Source organism: Notolepis coatsorum (assembly GCF_963971535.1).
Source record: "Notolepis coatsorum genome assembly, chromosome: 14".
Classification (NCBI taxonomy): Eukaryota; Metazoa; Chordata; class Actinopteri; order Aulopiformes; family Paralepididae; genus Notolepis; species Notolepis coatsorum.
This window is the reverse complement of record NC_140178.1, coordinates 35,891,001-35,918,314: the sequence shown is the minus strand read 5'-3', so window position 1 is coordinate 35,918,314 and position 27,314 is coordinate 35,891,001. Positions and strand designations below refer to the sequence as shown.

The window sequence follows — 27,314 nt, the reverse complement described above, 5'->3', positions numbered from 1 at the left end:
CCCCCCCCCCTGTCCCTCTCTTAACCCATTCTCCGCCGGGCATTGTACCCATCCTAAACCATCCTCTGCCAGCTCTATTTGTCTATGGAGATGTTCACCTTCTTTGCAGGGCTATAACTTTTTAAATTGTATTGCTAAATTGACATTACTATGGCCCATTCAACATCAATTATCTATCGTTCAGGATGTAGGAACGTTTTAATAAAAATAAGTCTTAACTCTAATCCATCCTTTAAGTCTGTAACTCAACTTCCCCTAATACTAATCCACCCTCTGTCTGTAACTCAACTTCCCCTAATACTAATCCATCCTCTGTCTGTAACTCAACTTCCCATAATACTAATCCATCCTCTGTCTGTAACTCAACTTCCCATAATACTAATCCATCCTCTATGTCTGTAACTCAACTTCCCATAATACTAATCCATCCTCTATGTCTGTAACTCAACTTCCCATAATACTAATCCATCCTCTGTCTGTAACTCAACTTCCCATAATAGTAATCCATCCTCTAAATCTGTAACTCAACTTCCCCTAATACTAATCCATCCTCTGAGTCTCTTTATTCTAACTCAACCTCTCTTAATACTAATCCATCCTCTGAGTCTCTTTATTCAAACTCAACCTCTGGCTTTCTTGTGTTTCTCTTCAGGCGCAAGTTCACTAAGAAAGCCCCCACCAGTAACTCTCAACGCAGCTTTGTGGAGTTTGTCCTGGAGCCCCTCTACAAGATCCTCTCACAGGTTTGCTTCTAACTACATTTGTCATTTACGTTGACACGTCCAAAGACTATTCACCTTGTGTTTCTAGGCAACAAGGACGCTGCCAGTTATAAGCTTGTGCCACTTTATCTAGAAAGGATATTAGCCGCTTGAATTCCGTAAATCTTGAAGGAAAAATGCCCCCTTGTTCCATTTATTTACTACTATCTTATAATGAGCTATCTAAACAGATAGACCATCATTTATTTGGTTAGGAAAATCCACACCAGCTAGCATCCAAGGAGTTTAAATGGAGGAGAGGGCTGTCAAATCCACACCAGCTAGTATCCAAGGAATTTAAATAGAAGAGAGAGCTGTCAAATCCACACCAGCTAGCATCCAATGAATTTAAATAGAGGAGAGGGCTGCCAAATCCACACCAGCTAGCATCCAAGGAATTTAAATAGAGGAGAGGGCTGCCAAATCCACACCAGCTAGCATCCAAGGAATTTAAATAGAGGAGAGGGCTGCCAAATCCACACCAGCTAGCATCCAAGGAATTTAAATAGAGGAGAGGGCTGCCAAATCCACACCAGCTAGCATCCAATGAGTTTAAATAGAGGAGATGTTGTCACTGCTGTAATTTTGTGTCATATCCTGTGAACGATTGGGGGTATAACACATGCACAGTTAAAAACACTCCACCGGCGCAATCTGAACATGTGCCCACCTCCCATTGGGTGACTTACTGGTGACTTAGCCTTGCTAGCGTCCAGGAAACAAAGGAAATAAATGGTCCCATTTCACTATTATTTTACATCACGGATAAATGACACTTCTCATTGAAAACAATGGGAGCTCTTTGCCAAATCACAACAATGTTTCTTCTTTTAAGTCGCACCGGTTTTTAAAATCAGTCGATAAACACATCCACAACTTGTCATGGTAGCTGGATGGTAAAAACAGGAAACAAGACCACTCCCCTCCTCTAGATGTTCTGTTCACACAATAATGAAATGGTGGTCTCTCTAGGTGGTCGGGGACGTGGACACCTCTCTGCCCAGGGTGCTTGATGAGCTGGGGATCCACCTGACCAAAGAGGAGCTGAAGCTCAACATCAGACCACTGCTGAGGCTGGTCTGCAACCGCTTCTTCGGAGAGTTCACTGGTACAATGCCTCCCACATACACCCTGCCTCATCCATCACTATCCACTCGTATACAACTCATGTCCTCATTTACCCTCAGTGGGCTCATACAGTTGTGATGCATTAGGGTATCTGCTGGGTATTCAAAATGTCTTAAAAATAATAAAATTCATAATTAGGCTTTAAAAGGTATTAAAAAGTCTTAAATTGTATTTGCACAAAAATAATAAAAAAAAATTGGTGGATGTCGGGAGATTTTTTGCGGGGCTACCGGGAGCTTGGTGCGTCTGGCGAGAGCTTGTATGGCATGTGAGAATTTAAATTGACAACTTAAGATGTACAGCCAACAGTTCAGTGTCTTTTACTAGTATGCATGCACTCTGCTACTTAGGAATCTACCTTGCTTATATTACTACCAGTACCTGCTATGCTAATATGCCTTTACTACTACTATGCACTCAAGACTGTAGCACTCTAGTTCGACACTGTTTGACGAACAGTCTTACTTACCCTTAGCTGCCAGAGTTGTATCCTTCCTGCTGACTTGTTGTACGGATAAAAGCGTCATCTAAATGTAAATGTGTGTTTTTTGGTAATACATTTAGCTCTATGTGGTATTAAAAAGGTCTTAAAATTTCTCAATTTAAGATGTTGAAACCTGCAGATACCCTGTGCATTCAGACAGACTTATCTGTGAGGAATACTATAATGGTTTAAGTTTTGTGTATTTCACATGACATTGTGTGCATTCTGATGCTCTCCTTGCAGCCCCTACTGCAGAGAGCAGCCAGAGGCTGTGTATCTCCCTAATGCTTTGCTTTTTCATTATCTATTCATAATTATAATCACACACCGAGGGTGAATGTCATGCTTTTCGTCAAATGGGCCAAATTAATCTGAGGCTGAGCGTGAAACTCTCCCCTCAGGCTTGGTGGACATGTGTGTGCAGCACATCCCCTCGCCACTGGGGGGCGCCAAGAACAAGATTGAGCACAGCTACACAGGAGGCATGGATTCAGACCTGGGGGAGGCCATGGCAGAATGTGACCCTGATGTAAGTGGGAACAAACAACAAGACTCCATTTGACACTTAACAAGACGCTTATATTAGGCTAGAGGGAACCACATAGGCTGGTCTGTAATGGGCTTCTAATGGAAATCAATAGCTTCATTGTAAACAGCCCTAGCAAATTTGGGACATAGGTGATTTTAATTGACATTGAAAATGAATACGCTGTTTAAAAGTCAATACAAGACAATGGAAGACATTGACCACAATATTCCAAGTGTTGTTTTAAATCCTGTCCATTAGCTTGGACGTGTTCGGTTCCACTGGTTAGATCTCCCTGTTCTGATTGTTTTCTTCCCCATTCCTCCTCCCCTTCCCCCCCCCCCCTCTTCTCCTCTGTCCCCCCCTCTTCTCCTATGTCCCCCTCCCCTTCCCCCCCCCCTCTTCTCCTCTGTCCCCCCCTCTTCTCCTATGTCCCCCTCCTCTTCCCCTCCCCCCTCTTCTCCTCTGTCCCCCTCTTCTTCCTGTCCCCCCCTCTTCTCCTCTGTCCCCCCCTCTTCTCCTCTGTCCCCCCCTCTTCTCCTATGTCCCCCTCCTCTTCCCCGCTTCTCCTCTGTCCCCCTCTTCTTCCTGTCCCCCCCTCTTCTCCTCTTCCCCTCCCCCCTCTTCTCCTCTGCCCCCCTCCTCTTCCCCTCTGTGCCCCTCCTCTTCCTCTTCTCCTCTGCCCCCCTCCTCTTCCCCTCTGTGCCCCTCCTCTTCCTCTTCTCCTCTGCCCCCCTCCTCTTCCCCTCTGTGCCCCTCCTCTTCCTCTTCTCCTCTGCCCCCCTCCTCTTCCCCTCTGTGCCCCTCCTCTTCTTCTTCTCCTCTGCCCCCCTCCTCTTCCCCTCTGTGCCCCTCCTCTTCCTCTTCTCCTCTGCCCCCCTCCTCTTCCTCTTCTCCTCTGCCCCCCTCCTCTTCCCCTCTGTGCCCCTCCTCTTCCTCTTCTCCTCTGCCCCCCTCCTCTTCCTCTTCTCCTCTGCCCCCCTCCTCTTCCTCTTCTCCTCTGCCCCCCTCCTCTTCCCCTCTGTGCCCCTCCTCTTCCTCTTCTCCTCTGCCCCCCTCCTCTTCCCCTCTGTGCCCCTCCTCTTCCTCTTCTCCTCTGCCCCCCTCCTCTTCCTCTTCTCCTCTGCCCCCCTCCTCTTCCCCTCTGTGCCCCCCTCCTCTTCCTCTTCTCCTCTGCCCCCCTCCTCTTCCTCTTCTCCTCTGCCCCCCTCCTCTTCCTCTTCTCCTCTGCCCCCCTCCTCTTCCTCTTCTCCTCTGTGCCCCTCCTCTTCCTCTTCCCCTCTGTGCCCCCCTCCTCTTCCTCTTCTCCTCTGCCCCCCTCCTCTTCCTCTTCTCCTCTGTGCCCCTCCTCTTCCTCTTCCCCTCTGTGCCCCTCCTCTTCCTCTTCTCCTCTGCCCCCCTCCTCTTCCCCTCTGTGCCCCTCCTCTTCCTCTTCTCCTCTGCCCCCCTCCTCTTCCTCTTCTCCTCTGTGCCCCTCCTCTTCCTCTTCCCCTCTGTGCCCCTCCTCTTCCTCTTCTCCTCTGCCCCCCTCCTCTTCCCCTCTGTGCCCCCCTCCTCTTCCTCTTCTCCTCTGCCCCCCTCCTCTTCCCCTCTGTGCCCCTCCTCTTCCTCTTCTCCTCTGCCCCCCTCCTCTTCCTCTTCTCCTCTGCCCCCCTCCTCTTCCCCTCTGTGCCCCTCCTCTTCCTCTTCTCCTCTGCCCCTCTGTGCCCCTCCTCTTCCTCTTCTCCTCTGCCCCCCTCCTCTTCCCCTCTGTGCCCCTCCTCTTCCTCTTCTCCTCTGCCCCCCTCCTCTTCCTCTTCTCCTCTGCCCCACTCCTCTTCCCCTCTGTGCCCCTCCTCTTCCTCTTCTCCTCTGCCCCCCTCCTCTTCCCCTCTGTGCCCCTCCTCTTCCTCTTCTCCTCTGCCCCCCTCCTCTTCCTCTTCTCCTCTGCCCCACTCCTCTTTCCCTCTGTGCCCCTCCTCCTCTCCTCTGTCGCCCTCCTCTTCCTCTTCTCCTCTGCCCCCCTCCTCTTCCTCTTCTCCTCTGCCCCACTCCTCTTTCCCTCTGTGCCCCTCCTCCTCTCCTCTGTCGCCCTCCTCTTCCCCTCCTTCCCCCTCCTCTGCCCCCTCCTCTTCCTCTCTGTCCCCCTCCTCTTCCTCTCTGTCCCACTCCTCTTCTCCTCTGTCGCCCTCCTCTTCTCCTCTGTGCCCCCTCCTCGCCCCCTCCTTCCCCCTCCTCTGCCCCCTCCTCTTCTCCTCTGTGCCCCTCCTCTTCTCCTCTGTGCCCCCTCCTCGCCCCCTCCTCTTCCTCTCTGTCCCCCTCCTCTTCCTCTCTGTCCCACTCCTCTTCTCCTCTGTGCCCCTCCTCTTCTCCTCTGTGCCCCTCCTCTTCCTCTTCTCCTCTGTCCCCCTCCTCTTCCTCTCTGTCCCACTCCTCTTCTCCTCTGTGCCCCTCCTCTTCTCCTCTGTGCCCCCTCCTCGCCCCCTCCTTCCCCCTCCTCTGCCCCCTCCTCTTCTCCTCTGTCGCCCTCCTCTTCTCCTCTGTGCCCCCTCCTCGCCCCCTCCTCTGCCCCCTCCTCTTCCTCTCTGCCCCCTCCTCTTCCTCTCTGTCCCCCTCCTCTTCCTCTCTGTCCCACTCCTCTTCTCCTCTGTGCCCCTCCTCTTCTCCTCTGTGCCCCCTACCTGCCTCGACCCTCAGGGTCCTCTGATGTGTCACACGACTAAGATGTACAGCACTGAGGACGGGGTTCAGTTCCACGCGTTCGGCCGAGTGCTGAGCGGGACCATCCAGGCGGGACAGCCCGTCAAGGTGCTGGGAGAGAACTACACCCTGGAGGACGAAGAGGACTCTCAGATCTGCACCTTGGGACGCCTCTGGATCTCAGTGGCCAGGTACACTCAAAGCTACAAAATGATCAGATAAAACATTTGCACACAGAAAACCTGGTTACAATAGGCTTCACCATCGCCTTAAATACATTCAGGGTTACCAAGCTTTGAATTTTCAGATCGGACTGGAGATTGTTCCATGCAGTAGGTGCGGAAAACCTAAAGGCTTTCTTTCCCATTTCTGTTCGGACTTTGGGAACAGCAAAGTGCAGAAAATCCTTTGAACGGAGATTGTGCTCGTATTGGATAGTGGTTTTTGTTTGGGTGAAGTTCTCCTTGTCCTCCACCCTCAGATACCAGATTGAAGTGAACAGAGTGCCCGCTGGTAACTGGGTGCTCATTGAGGGTTGTGACCAGCACATCGTCAAGACGGCCACCATCACAGATCCCAGAGGAAACGAGGAGGTGAGGAAGAAGTTTCAAGTTTCTTTATTAGTTGTCACAATAAAATGTGACCGTGAGTAAAAATGAGTAAACAGTGAGGTACAAATGCAGACAATGAGGTACAAAACGTTAAGGTGCAAATGAGGTATGAATGTAGTTAATTAAAAATATTTAATAAATAGATTAAAGTGTTTAAAGTGAGTGTTAATAAGGTGAGTGTTTGTTTAAAAGTGAGTGTGTGCATGTGGATGTGTGCAATGAGTGTAGATGATGGGTTGTTACATAGAGTCTTTGTATTTTACAAAATAACAAGTATAAAACAAGTGTAAACAAACCACTCTAGCAGCAATGAACTATTCTAAAAAATTGTCAAATACACATCTATATATTTAAATAACAAATAAATGAAAGTATTTTACAACTGATTAATCAAACAAACAATCTAGCAGCAATGAACTACTCTGCTGCTGATTGAGTATTCTAGCAGTTCTTTTCGCTCCACCCCCGCTTTGGAGAAGACCCGCTCTGCGGTGTGTTTGGTCTTACATAACAGCCTGTGGCTTGTTTACCGACGTCACATCCGCTACTCTTCTGTCTAGTCTTAGCCTATGGAGCTAACGTTATGTCAGACGATTAGCTAACGTTAGCTTAACGTTAAATAAGTTACAAATATGTGAAACTATATGGAAGGAGTAAGCCGACGCTAAAAAGAAAACCCACTGTGGCAGCGCGAGCACATAATAAAATAAAGTTTCGAGAGGAGTGGAAGTTTGGAGATAGTAGCAGAGAGCAAGAGCAGAGGTGGAAAACTGAGCTACACTTTCTAACAACCTGCCCACTGTACCAAGATATCAGAGACATAACAACCTGAATCTGCCCACTGTACCAAGATATCAGAGACAAGTATACTCCCCATGAATTGCAAACACCCAAAGAGAGTTTGAAAACATGTATTGTGCCGTTGACATTAACGTGTGGTTTCGTTTTGCGGACTTTTTGCAGACTTTTTTTTCTCTTTTCTCATAACCGAAAGTAGGCACCGTTGGATCTCACATGAATCGATACTCGGTAGTACCGACGTGTTTCGGTAGGTACCTTAAAGTGGAGATGAAGCAGTGAACAATGTGATCCTAGTTTGTTTGTTGTGTACCTTGTGTAAGACAGGGTTCTATAATCAAATGTGAAATCTATCTTATTTGTCTGAAAAATCAAATATAATATCCCTGTTTTCAACATGGGCGCCGCCATTTTGTTGCTGACGTCATGGGGCTTGTTTGGTGTATACACTGCTGGTTAGCTGCCTATGGTGAATGGGTCAGTCAGTAAATAAAATGTTGCCTACAAAACAACGGGACCGCGGTGGTTCTGTTTGTATTGCTCCTGGCTGTTCAAACTAATTTTACCATGTGAGAGAGAGGAAAGTTGGTTAATTTCCACAAACTACCAGTGAAAAAAACAGTGTTGTTGGCACGTTGGCTCAGGCTGGCTGCACTCAGGCGGCGCGACCAGCCTGTTGGACAGGGAAGGAGGATCTGCAGCGAACACTTCATTGCCTCGGATTATGTTGTTGGGGTGGGATGTTTGTCCAGAAGACCACTAATCAGCTGAAGCCGGACACGGTTCCCTCAGTCTTCGACAGACAGACCGGCCCAGGCAGTTCAGCGTCGCGGAGCATTCAGCCTGCTGGCTACCTAGATCCACTTCAACCAGCGTCGCGGAGCATTCAGCCTGCTGGCTACACAGCTCCACTTCAACCAGCCGAGCGTCGGGAGCTCCAGCAGCTTGTCGATGTGCTAATAGCCTGGAGCCAGCTACCGTTAGCTTGCCGAGGCTATTAGCACACCGACAAGCTGCTGGAGCTAGCTACCGTTAGCTTGCCGAGGCTATTAGCACACCGACAAGCTGTGTAGCCAGCTACTGTTAGCTTGCCGAGGCTATTAGCACACCGACAAGCTGTGTAGCCAGCTACCGTTAGCTTGCCGAGGCTATTAGCACACCGACAAGCTGTGTAGCCAGCTACCGTTAGCTTGCCGAGGCTATTAGCACACCGACAAGCTGTGTAGCCAGCTACCGTTGGCTTGCCGAGGCTATTAGCACACCGACAAGCTGTGTAGCCAGCAGGCTGAATGCTCCGCGACGCTGGTTGAAGTGGATCTAGGTAGCCAGCAGGCTGAATGCTCCGCGACGCTGGTTGAAGTGGATCTAGGTAGCCAGCAGGCTGAATGCTCCGCGACGCTGAACTGCCTGGGCCGGTCGTCTGTCGAAGACCGAGGGAACCACGTCCGGCTTCAGCTGATTAGTGGTCTTCTGGACAAACATCCCACCCCAACAACATAATCCGAGGCAATGAAGTGTTCGCTGCAGATCCTCCTTCCCTGTCCAACAGGCTGGTCGCGCCGCCTGAGTGCAGCCAGCCTGAGCCAACGTGCCAACAACACTGTTTTTTTCACTGGTAGTTTGTGGAAATTAACCAACTTTCCTCTCTCTCACATGGTAAAATTAGTTTGAACAGCCAGGAGCAATACAAACAGAACCACCGCGGTCCCGTTGTTTTGTAGGCAACATTTTATTTACTGACTGACCCATTCACTATAGGCAGCTAACCAGCAGTGTATACACCAAACAAGCCCCATTACGTCAGCAACAAAATGGCCGCGCCCATAATGATAAATGCTTCAAAAATGCACATAACAAATCGTTTTTTCTTAGAAACTGCTTATTTTTATAACGTGATTTTTTCTGTGGCTTATCTAAATACTAATGTGATGCTATGAATATGTATTTATCGCTATGCTTCATCTCCACTTTAAGTACTGAATTCGGTACCCATCCCTAGTGACTAGAGTCTTTGGTTATTCTCTTAGTCTTGGCCCTGCAACGCTTGTTATAAATGTTCTGGAGAGTGGGAAGCCCACCTCCAATTGTGCGTTCGGCTGAACGGGCCACTCTCTGTAGTCTGCTGCGGTCGTGTGCGGTGCTATTCCCAAACCAGGAGGTGATGTTACCAGTCAGTATACTCTATTGTGCATGAGTAGAAGTTCTTAAGGATCTTCTGACTCACTTTGAACTTCCTTAGGCGCCGAAGGAAGTAGAGGCGCTACCATGCCTTCTTCACTACACTGTCAATGTGTGTGGTCCATGTCAAGTCCTCAGATATGTGGACTCCGAGGTACTTAAGACTGTTCACTCTCTCGACCGGTGCCCCGTCGATGCTGAGGGGGCTGTAGTCCCTGGCCCCCGACCTCCTAAAGTCCACAATCATCTCTTTCGTTTAGCTGACGTTCAGGGAGAGGCTGTTCTCACAGCGCCAGGTTCTCTACCTCTCCCAGGTAGGCCCTCTCGTCGTTTGCAGAGTTCAGGCCCACCACAACTGTGTCGTCAGCAAACTTGATGATTGTGTTGCTGTTTCGCTGTGCCACACAGTCATGTGTGTACAGCGAGTAGAGGAAGGGGCTCAAAACACAGCCCTGTGGGGCACCTGTGTTGAGAGTGATGGATGAGGAGGTGCAGTTGCCTGCTCTCACCACCTGGGGTCTTCCTGTCAGGAAGTCCAAGACCCACTGGCAGAGGTCGTAGTTCAAGCCCAGGTCTCTGAGCTTGACTACGAGCTTGGAGGGGACTATGGTATTGAATGCTGAGCTGTAGTCAATAAATAGCATTCTCACATAGTTCCCCTGTCTCTTGTCCAGGTGTGATGCTGCTGTGTGCAGCACATGGGCTATGGCGTCCTCCGTGGACCGTTGGGGCGATATGCAAATTGCAGGGGGTCCAAGGTGTTGGGGAGGGAGGAACAGATGTAGCCCTTCACTAGCTTCTCAAAGCACTTCATGGCTATGGAGGTGAGAGCTACAGGGCGATAGTCGTTGAGGCAAGCAGGCGTGGATTTTTTTGGTACAGGGACAATAGTGGGGATGACGGACTGTTCTAAGGACCGGTTGAATATGTCAGTGAATACCGGGGCCAGTTGGTCGGCACAGACTTTTAGGACGCAACCAGGGATGCCGTCTGGTCTTGCTGCCTTCCTGGTATTCAATTCAATTCATACCAAACTGCAAGGGCAGAGTTTCAATTCCTCTACTTTTCTGTCACAGGCCCAGATCTTCCGACCTCTGAAGTTCAACACGGCGTCCGTCATCAAGATCGCCGTGGAGCCCGTCAACCCTTCAGAGCTGCCCAAGATGTTGGACGGTCTGAGGAAGGTCAACAAGAGCTACCCGTCTCTCACCACCAAGGTACAAACAGCCACACTCTATAACGGCAGGTCAATGAGAGCTACCCGTCTCTCACCACCAAGGTACAAACATCCACACTCCATTACGGCATGTTTTTCACTGACCGTGTTCGAGCCTGATGGTGGGTTGTAGGACGATTAAAAATAAGAAAATGGTATTAAAAAGTTGCTGGCCTATGTTATTCTTCTAATGTTGTGTTCACGTGCCAGCGCTAGACCATATATCGTTCATTTTCAATAGGTGATGACATATTTGAAATCTGACAATGCTGACACAGGCAGGAATGGAATAAGCAGACTCCCGGGATGAATGACAGCTGTGGGATTTGATTGACAGGAAAATGGTATTAAAAAGTGGCTGGCTATGTTATTCTTCTAATGTTGTGTTCACGTTCCAGCGTTAGACCATATATCATTTGTTTTCAATAAGTGATGACATATTTGAAATCCGACAATGCTGACAAAGGAATAAGCAGCTGCGGTTCAAGTTGAATTATCTCTGCGTCTCCTTTTGACGTACTTTGCCACAGATTATGAAATGTTGAGCCGGACAAGATTCAGCTCTTTGTACGGGAACAATGAATCTAGACCCTTTCATGGAATGCAGTTTGTAGGAGTAGTTTAAGTGTGATCATCATCTTGTGACTTCCCATTACGTTTGACGATTGCAAAGGCCCCTATCCCTGACTGGAAATACAGTGATGTATTTAATACTGGACAGCCAGGCAGGCTTGGCACAGCGCTCCGCCCTCGTCAACTGATAGTGCTGATGACGGCTTTCTAAAAAGTCTGCAATCTGAACCGCTCCATAAAACCTTCCCAAGAATCCTGTAGTGTAGACTGAATAAAACACTCGTCTGTGTCTGTGGGTCAGTAACCCTAAAGCAGTTAGATTTATTTAGCTCGATTAGTCTCCCCAACTGTCTTCCGTTCTTGGTCACCAGAAGAATGTGAGATTTGAAAATGTGTTGTCATCCTCAGGCAACGAGATAATAAATGATCACTGGTTGTACGAAAAACCTGGGTACATAAGAGTAGCCTTAAAATAAGATATAATTTTATTGCAGGGAGGAGGAGGGGAGGTACAGGTATGGGCAGGGTAATAATAGACATAAATACAGGCAATACAATTTTATTTTGAAAAATGTAAACAAAGGTGCAGATGAGGGTCTGTATTCCCTATCGGTTATATTATACATCAGAGTAAATATAGGTAATAAAGAATTTAAATCTGAATATATACTATGAGTAAGTACAAGTAAACCGTACACAAAGTGCAGTATACACAAGGTACTGGCATGTTATATACGTCATACGTTGTAGTCTGTGCAGGACTATTGATTTGTGTGTGTGTGTGTGTGTGCGTTAGGTGGAGGAGTCGGGGGAACACGTTATCCTGGGCACAGGGGAACTCTACCTGGACTGTGTGATGCACGACTTGCGCAAGATGTATTCCGAGATTGACATCAAGGTCAGTTCTCTTTCCCCGCCGCACGGTTCGTATCACTGACGCGTCACGGTGTTTCTTTGTTTAACTCCCGTTGATGTTCGCCCACTCAGGTCGCCGACCCCGTCGTGACCTTCTGTGAGACGGTCGTGGAGACTTCATCCCTGAAGTGTTTCGCTGAAACGCCCAACAAGAAGTATGTGTCAAACTCTAAGCCTCCGTCTACTAGGGGTGTAACGGTACGCGTATTCGTACCGAACCGTTTCAGTGCGGGACCTTTCGGTTCAGTACGTGCTGTGTACCGAACAAATGCAATGTTACTTTAACCACTTACGCAGGCGCAGAACTTTTCTTTTGCGTGCAGAACTTAATAAAAAATTTACTCCAAGGTCTCACCCCCCCCCCCCCCCCCCCCCCTTCCCAAAATATAACTTGCGCAAAGGGCCGGATGTTGTTTGTTCAGCCCAGCGCAAACTACAAGCCGGAGCTAGAAGACCTACCTATTTTGTATTTATTTTACATTTTTTACAAGTCGATTATTAATTAGAATTAGAGGTGGGCATAGATACAAAAAAATAATCTAGATTAATCTATCTGCAATCCTGGAGTTAATCTAGATTAATCTAACGGTAGATTAAAATGGCTCATTTGAAGTCTTCGTCATTCAAAATATGTGTGTTCTACCCAAATAATGACCAGAAGTCATGTAAGTCCTTACTTTTTCTTTCCTCCTTTCCTCTCAGGCCAGGTGGCCCATTACACCATGATCCCATCTCCCGTTTCCAAAATGCATTACAGACTGTTTGAAAAAGCTGTTTTGCTATGATAATTGGTAATGAAATATAAAAATAATGTTCAATAAGATGTACTTGTGTTTAATAAATTGTTTTACAATATAAATCCTCTAATATTGGACGGGTCTTGTATTTACCTCAGCTGCAAAGAGCACCAGGCCTTTATTAGAGAGAGGTTTATATAAGAGGCAGGCCTTAATTTAAAAAAAATTACACTCATGGACATAATCCATTCTATTTTTCTATACGTACATTGTCTGTCTACATTTATTTAGACTAACATTGGTATTTAAATATTGAGTGCAGTTGAGTAATTGTGAAACTGTGGTGGATTAACGTAATTCACACACTGAAGTTGGAACTGTCTATACTAGGTTGCAGGGCCTGCACGCATGAATATTAAAGGCAACCAACTTGTGTTCAGCCTTTCGTTCAGCGTTTCTCTGATTGGCCACGTGACCGCGCGGCAGAGAGTTGCGCCGCCCGCGGAATTGTTTACATCAGGGTGAACGCTATTGTATTCGCAAATATGAGAGCCAGCAATACGCAGCTCCAGTTAACCTAATTTATACCGTAATGAATCATTAAAAAAATATACCGTTAACTGGAATATGTTGTTTCTTTACACATATGTTGGGATTATGTAATTGGTTTGTCATGACAAAACAATACAAATCGCTACTTTACATCGGGGTGAACGCTGTTAGTAACGCTGCCACCACCCACTTCAATGACAGAGCTCTCATATTTGCGAATGCATAAACTATATCTTAAATTATGGCTATGTGTCTAATATGGCTGTCGCGAAGTCATTGATAAGCGACAGCCATATTAGACACATAGCCATAATTTAACATATAGTTTATGCATTCGCAAAATATGAGAGCTCTGTCATTGAAGGGCTTCTACAACGGAGCACGGCCGCTGCTGCTGCTGGAGCTGGACCGAGTCAAGCCGGCGGTGGCGCACGGAAGCCGGGGACAAACCACCACATCGCCCCGCTGGCGCTTCAGCAGCCTCCACGGATGTACAGTGACGAGTGAATCTGGTAGTTGGTTTATGACGTTAAAAACGCGAAATAATAACGTTACGGCGTACAGTTCCACACTGATGTACAGTGACACCCAGAGTTTCTAGTTACAGTAGTGACGCGTGAATCGAGATAGTCCTAACAGTGTTTATTATTAAGAGTCAGATAGTCCTAACAGTGTTTATTATTAATTAACGTCATAAACCAACTACCAGATTTATTTTGCACCAGGGAACTTGAAGGTCCCTGCCGCGATCGCGGCAAAAGGGGGCGGGCTAGCGGCGTGGGGTCGTGGCCAATCAGAGAAAAGCTGAACACAAGTTGGTTGCCTTTAATATTCACGCGGCCCGCACGGGCAATTTTGCGTGTGGTACCTTCTCGACTCTACCTGAGTCGAATCGAGTTGATAACATGCAGGCAATAGCTTTAGCTAGCGCTATCATAGCATCATGATCTGTAATGTCAACTGGACAACGCCAGCCCCGCCTGCCAAGCCATATAGATAGCGAACGTTAACTAACGTTTGCAAACGAAGCCAACGTCATCCAGCTGACACCACAGATCTAGCTATGACAACATTAGCTAATGCTAACGCCAACGAGAGGGAAACGTTAATGTAGTCAGTGTAGCGGGAACAGTAGAGAAAGGCAGCACTTAGGGGCGCTTTCACATATAGTTTTGGTGGACTCTGTGCGGTTCTGGTGGTGAAGTTGCAACATTGTTGCATTCGTCATTTGGTTCGTCTGCATTCACATTGCAATTTGTCAAGCGCACCAAACTTTCTGAACAATGTCACGCGGTCGAAAAGGGCACTCGTCTATTGGACACAATGGAGAGTGGAAATCACTCCCCTTCAGGAAGTGAAATCCGCGAAAACACAAACAGCCGCAAGAAGCGTGATAGTAGAAGAGACGTGGCATTGACCCATTACCGCCATCCTCTCGCTAAACAACTTGTACACCTCGTTGTTTTTGTGAGTGCCCACAGGCAGCTGTTTTATTTGGTCTTCTGCCCATATGTCGATCAGGTCTTTCACTTCATCATTCGCCCAAGTCTGTCCACGAGACATGTTTACAGTGCGCTTGTTTTGCAGTGAATGCCGCCCGCCGCTGTGTTTTTTTCTTCCTTCTACAGTATAGGTGTATCGTTGCGCAGCAGCGTCTTGGCTGGTCGGTAGTACTAGGTGTATCGTCTTGGCTGGTCGGTAGTACTAGGTGTATCGTCTTGGCTGGTCGGTAGTACTAGGTGTATCGTCTTGGCTGGTCGGTAGTACTAGGTGTATCGGTGCAGCAGCAGCGTCTTGGCTGGTCGGTAGTACTAGGTGTATCGTCTTGGCTGGTCGGTAGTACTAGGTGTATCGGCGAGCAGCAGCGTCTTGGCTGGTCGGTAGTACTAGGTGTATCGTCTTGGCTGGTCGGTAGTACTAGGTGTATCGTCTTGGCTGGTCGGTAGTACTAGGTGTATCGTCTTGGCTGGTCGGTAGTACTAGGTGTATCGTCTTGGCTGGTCGGTAGTACTAGGTGTATCGGCGAGCAGCAGCGTCTTGGCTGGTCGGTAGTACTAGGTGTATCGTCTTGGCTGGTCGGTAGTACTAGGTGTATCGGCGGGCAGCAGCGTCTTGGCTGGTCGGTAGTACTAGGTGTATCGTCTTGGCTGGTCGGTAGTACTAGGTGTATCGTCTTGGCTGGTCGGTAGTACTAGGTGTATCGGCGAGCAGCAGCGTCTTGGCTGGTCGGTAGTACTAGGTGTATCGTCTTGGCTGGTCGGTAGTACTAGGTGTATCGGCGCGCAGCAGCGTCTTGGCTGGTCGGTAGTACTAGGTGTATCGTCTTGGCTGGTCGGTAGTACTAGGTGTATCGGCGCGCAGCAGCGTCTTGGCTGGTTGGTAGTACTACCCAAGATGCACAGTTTATCAGGTGACTTCCTATATTTGGTCCGCGTTTGGTCCGATGAAGCGAACCGAGACCTATGTTTTTTGGCGGACCAGAGTTTGCGTGTTTGGTCCGCACCAGAGTTCGACTGCGCATTCACACCACCCCAAAAAAGCGGACTATCGAATTCTGGTCCGATAGTCCGGACCAAACAGCTCTGATGTGAAAGCACCCTTAATTTGCATTGGCAAGAGTTTATCTCGTTCTATATCACGGCACGAAAAATAAAAAAAAACATTTTTTTGCGACCTTGTATTGGAAGCCGGCCTGTATTTGTCTGCATGTTCAAACCCCCGCCCATTATAAGAGGCCTGTCCTCTATTTGAATACCCTCCACTATTAGAGGATTTATGGTACATCAGCTAATGTAATTGGCTTCCAGACCCAACTTTGAGAATAGATTAACGGTAGTAAAGTGGGCGGCTACGTGGCGTAGTGGGCAAGGCGCTCGCCACGAAATCTGGAGACGCTGGGCTTGCCTGTTCGAGCCCAGCTCTCCACATTTGCTTTCAGTTTAGCTGGTCGTCCGTACTAATACACATTGGCCGTATTAGGGGGTGGGAAACTGATGGGTGGGGATCGGGCGTTGTGGACAGCGACTCCTACAGGTCGGTTGGTGCGCCTGCGCAGTAGAATCAGGAAGTGTCGGGGGCAGCGTGAGCCTCCCACGCGTTACTCCTCGCCACTGAGAGATCGAGCTGCGCAGGTGAAAAGATGCGACTGCTGTTACCTCAAGTACCGGAGGGGACTTGTGCTATGTATGACTTAGTCCACATTGCAGCCGGCTTGTGGGAGGCAAGAAACAGCGTTCGTGACAGGGGAGGGTTGAATTGGATGATACAAAATTGGGATGGGAGAAAATATAGAAAAATGGGAGAAAAAGTGGATAAAAAAAAAAGATTAACGGTAGTAATTTTTTTATCGCGCGATAAGAGTCCGCCGTTAACTTAGCCAGGTAGCTGCGTTAACGGCCTGGCCTTAATTTGAATATATGAATATAGAATATTTGTTGACAGCCCTACTTAACTAACTGCACACTACGTCACCCTCGAGTGGAACATGGAAAGCCATGTTCTGCAAACCTTTCCCCACTGTACTGAAACAAACCGTTAACCATGACTTCAAAACCGAGGTACGTACCGAACCGTGGTTTTTGTTTACCGTTACACCCCTAGTCGCTACCTCTCTGCCCTTCGCTGTGTTTCACGTTGAGAAGTTTCTATTTGTGAACTCTGTGTGGAGAGAGACTTGTCAGGAGTCGTTGCTTCCTGCTGGCTAAGTCTCCTAGACTCCCGGCTTCCGGGATGAATGACAGCTGTGTGATTTGATTGACAGGAATAAGATCACGATGATTGCAGAGCCCCTGGAGAAGGGTCTGGCCGAGGACATTGAGAACGAAGTGGTGCAGATAACATGGAACAGGTATGATCCACTAACCTATCTCACACACACACACACACACACACACACACACACACACACACACACACACACACACACACACACACACACACACACACACACACACACACACACACACTCACATACATGCTTGACACATGCGCATACACTTAACATCAAATATCAGTATAGAAAAAGGGGTAAATGTGCCCATACTTGGAAGCATATCATTTTGATTGACTTCAGTCAATGGAAACAGCATTCCAAGCTTTGATATACTGTAAAACTTAAATTTAATTAAATTAAAATCAAATCAAATTGATTTGTAAGGCCCCACAACACACGTTAAGTCCCCATGTGGCCGGACACGTCTCCTTTAAACAAGTCAAGAAGAAACAAGAACAAAACAAAAAACACCATGAAATCCAAAATAAAATGTAAAATAAATAAATGCAACACTCACCCAGACATACCCCCACGCGAAGGTAAGGAAAAACCCACTAGGAAAAAAGCACCACAGGCATTGTGGAGGGGAGAAACCTTATAAGGGGGGATAGTAGTGTTGTTATAAAACAGACGAAACAGTTGGTAAGTATGTACATATACGTGTAATGAAACACAAATATGTACATGCAATAGCAACTGGGGTACATAAGAACATTTTGAAAGATTGAAAATAGAATAGAGCTGATAACGGATGCATTTGAGGTATGGGGGCGACGTAGAGAGGATCGCATCCTCCCGGTCATCCCCACGGGACGTCCACCACTCCGGTCATCCCCACGGGACGTCCACCACTCCGGTCATCCCCACGGGACGTCCACCACTCCGGTCATCACCACGAGACGTCCAATCACATGGAGACAGGGACAGGCGTTGGACAGTTTGCGTGTTTGTGATGGGGCGGAACTTAGCAATAGATGCATGTAGTAAGCATATATGTGAATAGAAATAGATACATGTAGTAAGCATATATGTGAATAGAATCAGAGTATATAAGAGAATCGCGAAATCAAGTAATAAATGGAACTAAGAACAACTGCAAGGGTATGTATACAGGATGGGATACGAGACGATGGCTCAGGGCAGGAGAAACCACTCAGAATAGGTCATGGCAGAGCAGGTATGGTTTGCCGATGCAGGTCAGACAGAAGGCGATAGGAAGCTGATCCATGATCTCAGTGGTGCACATAACCAATGTGGGGGTAGAGTCACTGCAATCTTGGCCATCACCCCGAGACATCCACCACCTTGGCCAACACTATGAGACAACCACTCAGAGAGATGGGGAGATGGGGACGCGTCTATGCTTTCTACAACGCTGTTCGGTTTCCGGGTTCCTCTGATTGGCCGCTGAAGCACGCCCCCCAAGTGACGCGCGAACAGCCAGCCTTCACCGAGCGCTCTAGTTCTAACCAACTCGATGGAGATCAACCCAGAGGTTGGAAAATCACTTAGATTTCATAAATATTTACCCGTTTCTCATACGGTTAACGATTCAGAAACAATCATTGCTCATCTCCGTGTGTTTATGTCGTTGCAGATGCTCAACAAGGTGGGTTTGATACGCAGTCATGGCGGCGAAAGTGTCTTTATTATTTTGATTAGTTAACGTTATCATTAGCAGGTAAGTTATGAAGTCATTGTTTATCATAAAACCAACAGCATGACTGGCTCGTCTATTCTGTGCTAGATCAAGACACTATTTCAATAATGGATGACGGTGCGGAATTATCTTTTTAAAGCAGAGTAGGAGTAGAAAACAATTCATGAAAGTAGAAGATATAGGTGTGCAACCTCGCTAGCTGACGTTATATCTACAGAGTACTAACTGTTCTCGGTGGCGTGTATGCTTTCACCGTCATCCATTATTGAAATAGTGTCTTGATCTAGCACAGAATAGACGAGCCAGTCATGCTGTTGGTTTTATGATAAACAATGACTTCATAACTTACCTGCTAATGATAACATTAACTAATCAAAATAATAAAGACACTTTCGCCGCCATGACTGCGTATCAAACCCACCTTGTTGAGCATCTGCAACGACATAAACACACAGAGATGAGCAATGATTGTTTCTGAATCGTTAACCGTATGAGAAACGGGTAAATATTTACGAAATCTAAGTGATTTTCCAACTTCGGGGTTGATCTCCATCGAGTTGGTTAGAACTAGATCGCTCGGTGAAGGCTGGCTGTTCGCGCGTCACTCGGGGGCGTGCTTCAGCGGCCAATCAGAGGAACCCGGAAACCGAACAGCGTTGTAGAAGGCATATACGCAATGGGGACAGGGGTTAGAGAGTTCCCATGTTTGTAGTGGGCGGAGTTGGAGCAATAAATACATGTAGTAATGTGAATAGAATCAAAGTAAATAAGAGAATTGTGAAATTAAGTAATAGATAGAACTAAGAACTACTGCAAGCGTGTGTATACAGTAGGGCTGTCTTAAATACTTCGAAGCTTCGTTCGATGGGCATGGGATTCGAATATGAAAATAAAATTTGATTATTAAAAAGAAATTGAATCTTTTTTTTTTTCAAAATCAACTCTGCCTCTCTTTGTTAACTACAACAAGCAATGCTGTTTGTTATTTAAGATGAGGTTGGACTCGGCACTGACAGATTTGTGTTCATTGTGCTGCTTTTATAAAGCCTCAAATGACTGCTTACAATATTTCATGAAAGCAAAGTTTCGTTTTTCTAAGATTTTAAAAGGTTTAAACTTTACAGCACTGACCAAGTTGAACAAAGTGCTGTACAAGTCCCACAACATAAAAAATATATATATATTTTTTTAAATCATATTTTTTTATTTATTTCGAAGCTTCGAATTAAAATCAAATCTCGGCCCCGAAGCTTCGAATTAAAAAAAGTAAATCGAAGGTCAGCCCTACTATACAGGATGAGATACAAGATGATGGAAAACACAGTCCAATATAGATGTTTCTGTTACTGGCTGGGTGTGGCTACACGTTTTTGACAAATAAAGGCCAGTCTCAATCAGGAGTCTGGTCTACATTAATAATTTTTCTGGTTGCCATAGATAATCCAAAGCAGTGTTTTTTGCATTCAAACGTAAAGCGGTAAAAGGGCCATACTGCGTGATGGGTGGAGGAAGCTTGATACAAACACTAAAGTAAACTACACTGCAAGGTCATAATGTCTAGTGAAAATAATCCCCCAGTGGCCCAAACTGGCCATGGTGGCGGAGTTTGCTTGGCCAGACAGTGTCGTTAGCAGCAGCTCTGTATTCATCTGACTCTGCACAGCTGCTGAGTGAGTGTGTATGTGGGCTGGGCTGGGCGCTGTCCAGTGCTGAATCGGACAGGAGGGGCAACCAGAAATAAAGTACATTTCTCTCTTTAACGTTACATTCACTAGCTCGGTCTCTCGGAGCGAGAACAAATTAATGATTCATAATTTATATGTTGCTCGATAGCCAAACAAGCAATACAAGCAATATTCATACTGGTTTAAATAAACAAGTTGATGGTATTTCCCATCTTTGCTGAGCAAGAGTTTTGTGGGGATTGGGGAAGGAATTAAATGCCTGTCCCATATAGATCCCTGTCCCAAATATAGATCCAGTCGAGTTCAGTGATTGAAGCAAATTAACGGCTAGGCTATTAATTGGACGTTTATGGTAAATTGGTCATTATACAATAATTTATCAGATTATTTGTTAATTCTGTCCATCCCTTTCATGTTGAATTTTTTTTTGGTACAAGGCTAATTAATTTCTCCATATTTCAGAACCATTCTAAGTACTAATCCTTTCCTGTTTATGCCCCATTAGCATTTAGAGGGTGTGTTGGAATGATGTGCGAGGGCTAGAATATTAATTTAAAGAGCTGAATGTGTGCACATAGAACAAACATCCCATGCACATAGAATACCCATTGTGTCCATAGGCATACCTCATACTATTGTCTAGTCTACCCATATTACTCTGTATGATAGCATGTACAATTGTGCTGTATATACCGTATATATATATATATATATATTTACCGCATATGTATATATCTATATGATATATCCATATCTGTTTGAATATACATGTATTTTATTTATATACCTACTTCTTGTTGTGTCCACAAGACAGTCAATTACAAGGCTATACCTACTTATACACCTGCATATAACCCACATATATATATATATATATATATATATATATATATATATATATATATATATATATTCTTACCGTATACATATATCTATCCTCATCTGTCTGTACTTACCTGCATATAATCTTTTTTACATATCTGTAGATACTATATCTATATCTTACATATATATCCCCGAATTTACAATAAAGGAACATCTTATCTGATCAGTACATATCCCTTACCTACTCTTACTAGTTACGTTGCTGGCCAGTATGACTACTACCATAGTGTCTTTATACCTGTATCACTGTACATATTAATACTACAACTCTGTACATACATCTGATTAGCACTACTGAATAGTACTAATTTATATATTTTATACCCAGTTTAATCACCTATACATTGTACATTACTATTGCACTTTACTGTTACATTTGCACTATGTTGGATGCCAAACTTCTTTCCATTGTACTGTACTTGTGCTGTATAATGACAATACATTTGATCTAATCTAAAGTACATTTTCTACAAAGCTGTCATGCATATGCAAATTGTTGATACTTCCATTTGCCGATTGCTACTGCCCATAACCGTTCTGCAGGTCTGGGAATGATAACCATATGCCTTCATTTGATAACAGTAGGCCATTAATGAAGATTCTTTGTTCACTTGCCATTCATGTGGCCTCACATCGTGTTGCCTCATCTTTTCCTCTTTGCAAGTCGGATCAAAGCAGGGAAAATGGAATGATTCAAACGACAGGCATCAGTTTCACTTCAGTCACATTCATATCAATGTTTTAGCGCCTTAAGCATTTCAGTCTCTTTAGCATTTCAGTCTCTTTAGCATTCCAGCTCCCTGCAGAAGCTGACCGCAGTAACTACGCAAACAGTGAGACTGAGACAAATGTCTTCAGCGTTCTTTGACTATCCAGTGATTTTGTAGTTACTGCAATTCTTTATATCCCTTTTCTCTGAAACAGAGCAAGATTGAACTCTGAAACTTTGTCACAAGATAACATTTTTTAATTACTGCGGGTAGCTTCTGCAGGGCAGTGTAATTTAGAACATGAGGTTGTCAACCTTATTGGACATGAGATCTACTTTGTCCTTTTCCATGGCTGGAGAGATCTACCATCACCAGCCAAGCAGACGGAGTGGAAATCACATTTTAAGTCTCATCACAGCTTGGCTAATCATAACAATGCAAACATAGAATTGGTCCATATTTTAATATTATTAATAATGTTCTGAATTCCTATTATCTGCGGAGATCAGCATTATGCACATTTGATATTGTGAAACAATAGAAATATATTACGGAACCTGATGATGCACTTGCTCCAGATTGGAGCACTTGCTCCAGATTCCTTATTAGACCCATGTGTATTAGCCCATTTCAATAATAAATTAAATTGTGGCTACTAAAATTCAAGATTATGGAAACAATATGAATTCTCAATGATCAATATTTATTATTATAATTTATATTATATTTATTTGACATTTAAAATGTCAAAGTATTCTCTTATTTCAGAAGCAGAAATTAGTCCAAGCTTTTTTGAATCTGTCAAAACATTTTCAGAATAGCACAGCCAAAAAATCAAACCATTTGACAGACGGGTCTCACGACATGTCAGGTCTAGGTGATGCCTGATAGAGTGCTAGCGGAACCTTCTCCAGAGCCGTGTTGTGTTTTTCCTTCTTTTCCATCAACTCCTCCATGAGAGACACGTGACACACTTTGCAATTCAACTTGTATGCCTAAATTATCTATCAAGCCTAAGTATGCTGTCAAGCCACGGATATTCCTTCTGATTTTAAGAGACCATTAAATGCCCCCACACACAATTGCACAAACACACACGCACGCACGCACGCGCACACACACACACACACACACACACACACACACACACACACACACACACCTACACACACCTACACAAACACACCTAACACACACACACACACACACACACAGCAGAGTCGCCAGACACAGGAAGAGAGAGAGAGATGCCTAAAATTGTCTTGTAACCCTTTGCTCTATAACAATACAAGATAAGATATTCCTTTATTGATCCCCTTGGGGAAATCTGGACATCATAGCAGCACGGGGAGAGGGCAGGGGAGGTACAGGTATGGCCATGGTAATAGTAGAAGACATAAATATAGGCAATACAATTAAATATGAATATAGAAATATGAGAAAATATTATGATTGTTCCAACAAGTTCTGATTCCTGCATAAGGCAGCAACAGTGCTTCAGAGACGGGGGGAGATGAAGGGCTGAGATGGGAGATAAGAGCCTGCGCTCGTCTCAGTTTCTTCCATGTCATCAAGACGCCTCGTCTGTATGCAGCCTACTACTGTTATTCTCACTCAAGTAATACAGAACAAATAGTGCTCTGCGTTGACTCATAAAGGAAACGGCATTTTGCGTTATTATATAGGATGATGGTAACCTTCTCTCTCCTCCGAGCGCACGGACAGCCTCCTCTCCTCCGAGCACACGGACAGCCTCCTCTCTTCCGAGCGCACGGACAGCCTCCTCTCTTCCGAGCGCACGGACAGCCTCCTCTCTTCCGAGCGCACGGACAGCCTCCTCTTTACTTTGTCCCGAATGGGACGTCCATCATGTTCAATATATTTCTAAATATCTGGTACACACCTAGCCGATACCTGCATAGGAGTCCTAGGGCTATACACAATGTTAAGCAATGTGAATGCAAACGGGACCCAACGAAAGCCAGCGGAAAAATAAGGCGGGCCAAAGAGCCACACTTGAGGACAGGGATTCGCTGAGATTCAAGTTTAAACCAACAAGCCTGAGTGTGATTGGATGACTGACAAAATGATGGATGTCTTTGTCTGGGTTTTCCAGCTCGTCCAGTGATGGACTCGGAGGCCATTCAATCATTTTGAAAGGCATGTTCAATCATTTTCACAGACTAATTAAATTCATGATTTAACTGGTTGTCTGAATTGTCATCCAAAAACGGAATCCACTATTCAGTCTTTATCCGGATGCCTGTTGTTTTTTCTTTTTCAGTTGTTCTCAATGGGCTTCAAGTTGAAATCCTCTGAACTTTTCAGAAAGGCACCGCTGTTGTCATTGATGCTTCGTTTCCCCAGCCAACAGTTGTCAGATTGAGAGCAGGCTGTGTGCTGAGGCACAAATGGTTTTCATTTGTTTTGCGTGCATGTGTTTGCATTCTGCTGGCTTGTAGCCTTCACTCCGTGTTCATCCATACCCCATCTGGTCAGCTGGGCCTGGCATAGCTAGCATGGGCTGTCTTCCATTCCTCCACTTCCATCAACGTCCATGTCCCCCCTCTATCACTCTGCCCTCAGATTCATCACTAATGATGGATACAACACTCATCATTGTGTCCTTTATGAGAAGGTTGGTTGGTCCTCTCTGACGGAGAGGCACAACAAACACTGGTATTTCTTCATTTTTAAGGCCCTTATTGGTAATCTACCTCCTTATACTACATCATTATTGGAATGGAATTTTGGAACCTATTGACCCCCTTCTAGTTACTGGTTGGTCCTTAATGTTTGCTCGGAACAAGGTAAATCTGCATTTTGCTATGATGCCCCAATGAATGAACTCAAAAAAGTTAAAGCTTGAGATTCTCCCCTCTGTTGCAGAGTTTAAAACCAACCTTTGTGAATCAAGTTGTACGTGTTTTAATTGATTGCTTGCTTTTTGCCTCATCTTGTTGTCTTATTGTTATGATTTTATATGCTGTGTGATTTGATATTATTTCTATATGTGCACTCAACTCGACTATAAATGAGGGAAACCTCAGTTGCCTTTTGAGTTTAAATAAAGGTTTGAGATTAAATTAAATGAAATCAGCCAATCGCCATAATATTCGACCCAACGTAATCTCCTAACCTCATTAGCAACCACCAGTAACTCTGTGTCCTGCTTCCTTCCTCATGCCAGGAAGAAGCTGGGGGAGTTTTTCCAGACCAAGTACGACTGGGATCTGCTGGCTGCCAGGTCCATCTGGGCCTTCGGACCGGACACCACAGGACCAAACATCCTGGTAGACGATACCCTGCCGTCTGAGGTGAGCCGGTGGGCCAGGTGGACTAGTCTGGTTCAGTCTCTATAGATGTCTCAGGATAAAGGGCTGCACTAAGGATTTTGTGTATTAGGTTGTGGGTTTATTTCCCAGAATATGAGAAGAGATGTTGAGAGTCAAAACAGTATCCTTTGGTTTCATGTGAATGCCCCTTGGCAGCCAGTTTGTGTCTCCTATTACATTCAGCTTAATTGATTTTGGTACACAAATTGGTACATGTGAAAGCAACTCATCGATGAACCATTTTACACAGCAGGGTAACATAAAAACCTAAAGTTCTCAAAGATTATAAAATGGTTGCTTAGATTTTTTCTTTGCTTGTTGAATCCAGGAAATTGTATAAACCATAACACTATGTTCCTTTTTATATTAAATCAATACAACTGTTTTACAATATCTGAATACCTGGTTTCTATGTTGGAGAAATTATTGTAGCTACCGGTAACTGTAATGGCTTTTAGCCATTCTACAATTCTTCCAGAAGATCTGCAGGAGGGCAGGCACTGTAGAGCTCTACGGAATATCCACTCTTTTTCTGGATGGAACTCTTGACACTAACTGGACCATTTGTAATTGTAATCGGAATCGTTGTTGGTTTATTCAGAACAGGGTCACCCTCTCTGAGTGTTCAGAGTACACTCTGACCAGGCAGGAATGTTCAGCACTCATTGAACACTATTCGAATGTTCAGTTAATGCTATCAAACTGACCGGCTGAACTTGCTAGCATCATGCCAGTTGACAACAGCAGTGAGAGCACATCTATCAGCCAAGTTACCATTGAGATGTACAGGCTGGTGGGGGATCACAGTGTGCCACCACCGCAACTACCACGACACCACCTTCAACCTCTCAACCCACTCTGCTGGTTTATCTTGTGTAGGTGGACAAGGCTCTTCTGGGCTCCGTCAAAGACAGCATTGTTCAAGGCTTCCAGTGGGGCACTAGGGAAGGACCTCTGTGTGATGAGCGTGAGTGTTCTGCCACACACACACACACACACACACACATACACACACACATACACACACACACACACACACACACACACACACACACACACACACACACACACACACACACAATTGTGTTACTATACTTGTGAGGACCCTCTAGATCAGCGGTTCTCAACAGGGGTGCCGCGGCACCCTAGGGTGCTGCAGAGAGCTGCCAGGGGTGCCTTGAGATTACTTTTTATTTTTATTACATTTTTTTAGTTCTTTTTGGATTACAGAAAATTATCACTAAAGTGCTATCTGTTGCAGCTGCACTGTTTTCCATGAAAATACCATATTTGGATAAGTTTGACCATTTCTCAAAATCTGAAAATCATTATTTAATAAAACACAGAAAAGGATCACCAAGTTACTCTGGATAAAAAAAAACTTTACAGACAACATTGAGACAAAGCTTCCTGACACATCTCCATCCAAACTCTTGGAAGAACTCATTGAAATCTCATCTGATACCACCTGGAGAGCTAGTTTCAGAGTGTGGTGCTGAGTACCAAGTATCTCATGATGCAGCAGTTAAGGTGTTGATACCATTCAGCACCACATATCTGTGTGAAGCTGGCTTTTCATCCATGACAGCTCTGAAAACAAAATATAGGGCCAAGTTGAGCCTTGAGGATGACATGCGTGTTGCCTTGTCAAAGATCTCACCACGTATTGACCGTATTATTAGCCAGCAGTGCTTATTTTCTGTATTTATTTATATTTTTTGAGAAATGGTAACTTGGTGATCCTTTTCTGTATTTAGTATTTTCTGTATTTTCTGTATTTAAATGTAAAAGAAATACATGATTTTCTGTTTTTGAGAAATGGTCAAACTTATCCAAATATGCTATTTTTATGGAGAACAGTGCAGCTGCAACAGATAGCACTTTAGTGATCCTTTTCTGTATTTAAAAAAAAAAATACATGATTTTCAGTTTTTGAGAAATGGTCACACTTATCCAAATATGCTATTTTTATGGAAAAGTGTGCAGCTGCAACAGACAGCTGCAAAGACTTTTCCGGTCCTGTCTTTTTTGCTACAATGATGACAAAAGTGCTTGCTTTCAAAATAATGTTTATTTAAGAAACCGGGAAACACATTTGTGTGTATATGC

At 45.3% G+C, this 27,314-nt stretch overlaps 1 protein-coding gene across 1 annotated transcript in view; it reads left to right on the top strand.

Moving 5' to 3' along the window:
• eftud2 (elongation factor Tu GTP binding domain containing 2) overlaps positions 1-27,314 on the top strand; it is a 70,733-nt gene that overhangs the window by 24,519 nt on the left and 18,900 nt on the right. Inside the window, exons 13-23 of the mRNA XM_084328645.1 lie at positions 653-743; positions 1,734-1,869; positions 2,775-2,902; positions 5,576-5,769; positions 6,060-6,171; positions 10,242-10,382; positions 11,751-11,852; positions 11,942-12,024; positions 16,919-17,005; positions 25,061-25,187; positions 26,085-26,172. Of these exons, the coding sequence (XP_084184771.1) occupies positions 653-743; positions 1,734-1,869; positions 2,775-2,902; positions 5,576-5,769; positions 6,060-6,171; positions 10,242-10,382; positions 11,751-11,852; positions 11,942-12,024; positions 16,919-17,005; positions 25,061-25,187; positions 26,085-26,172 (1,289 nt within the window). The remainder of the gene's footprint in view (positions 1-652; positions 744-1,733; positions 1,870-2,774; positions 2,903-5,575; positions 5,770-6,059; positions 6,172-10,241; positions 10,383-11,750; positions 11,853-11,941; positions 12,025-16,918; positions 17,006-25,060; positions 25,188-26,084; positions 26,173-27,314) is intronic.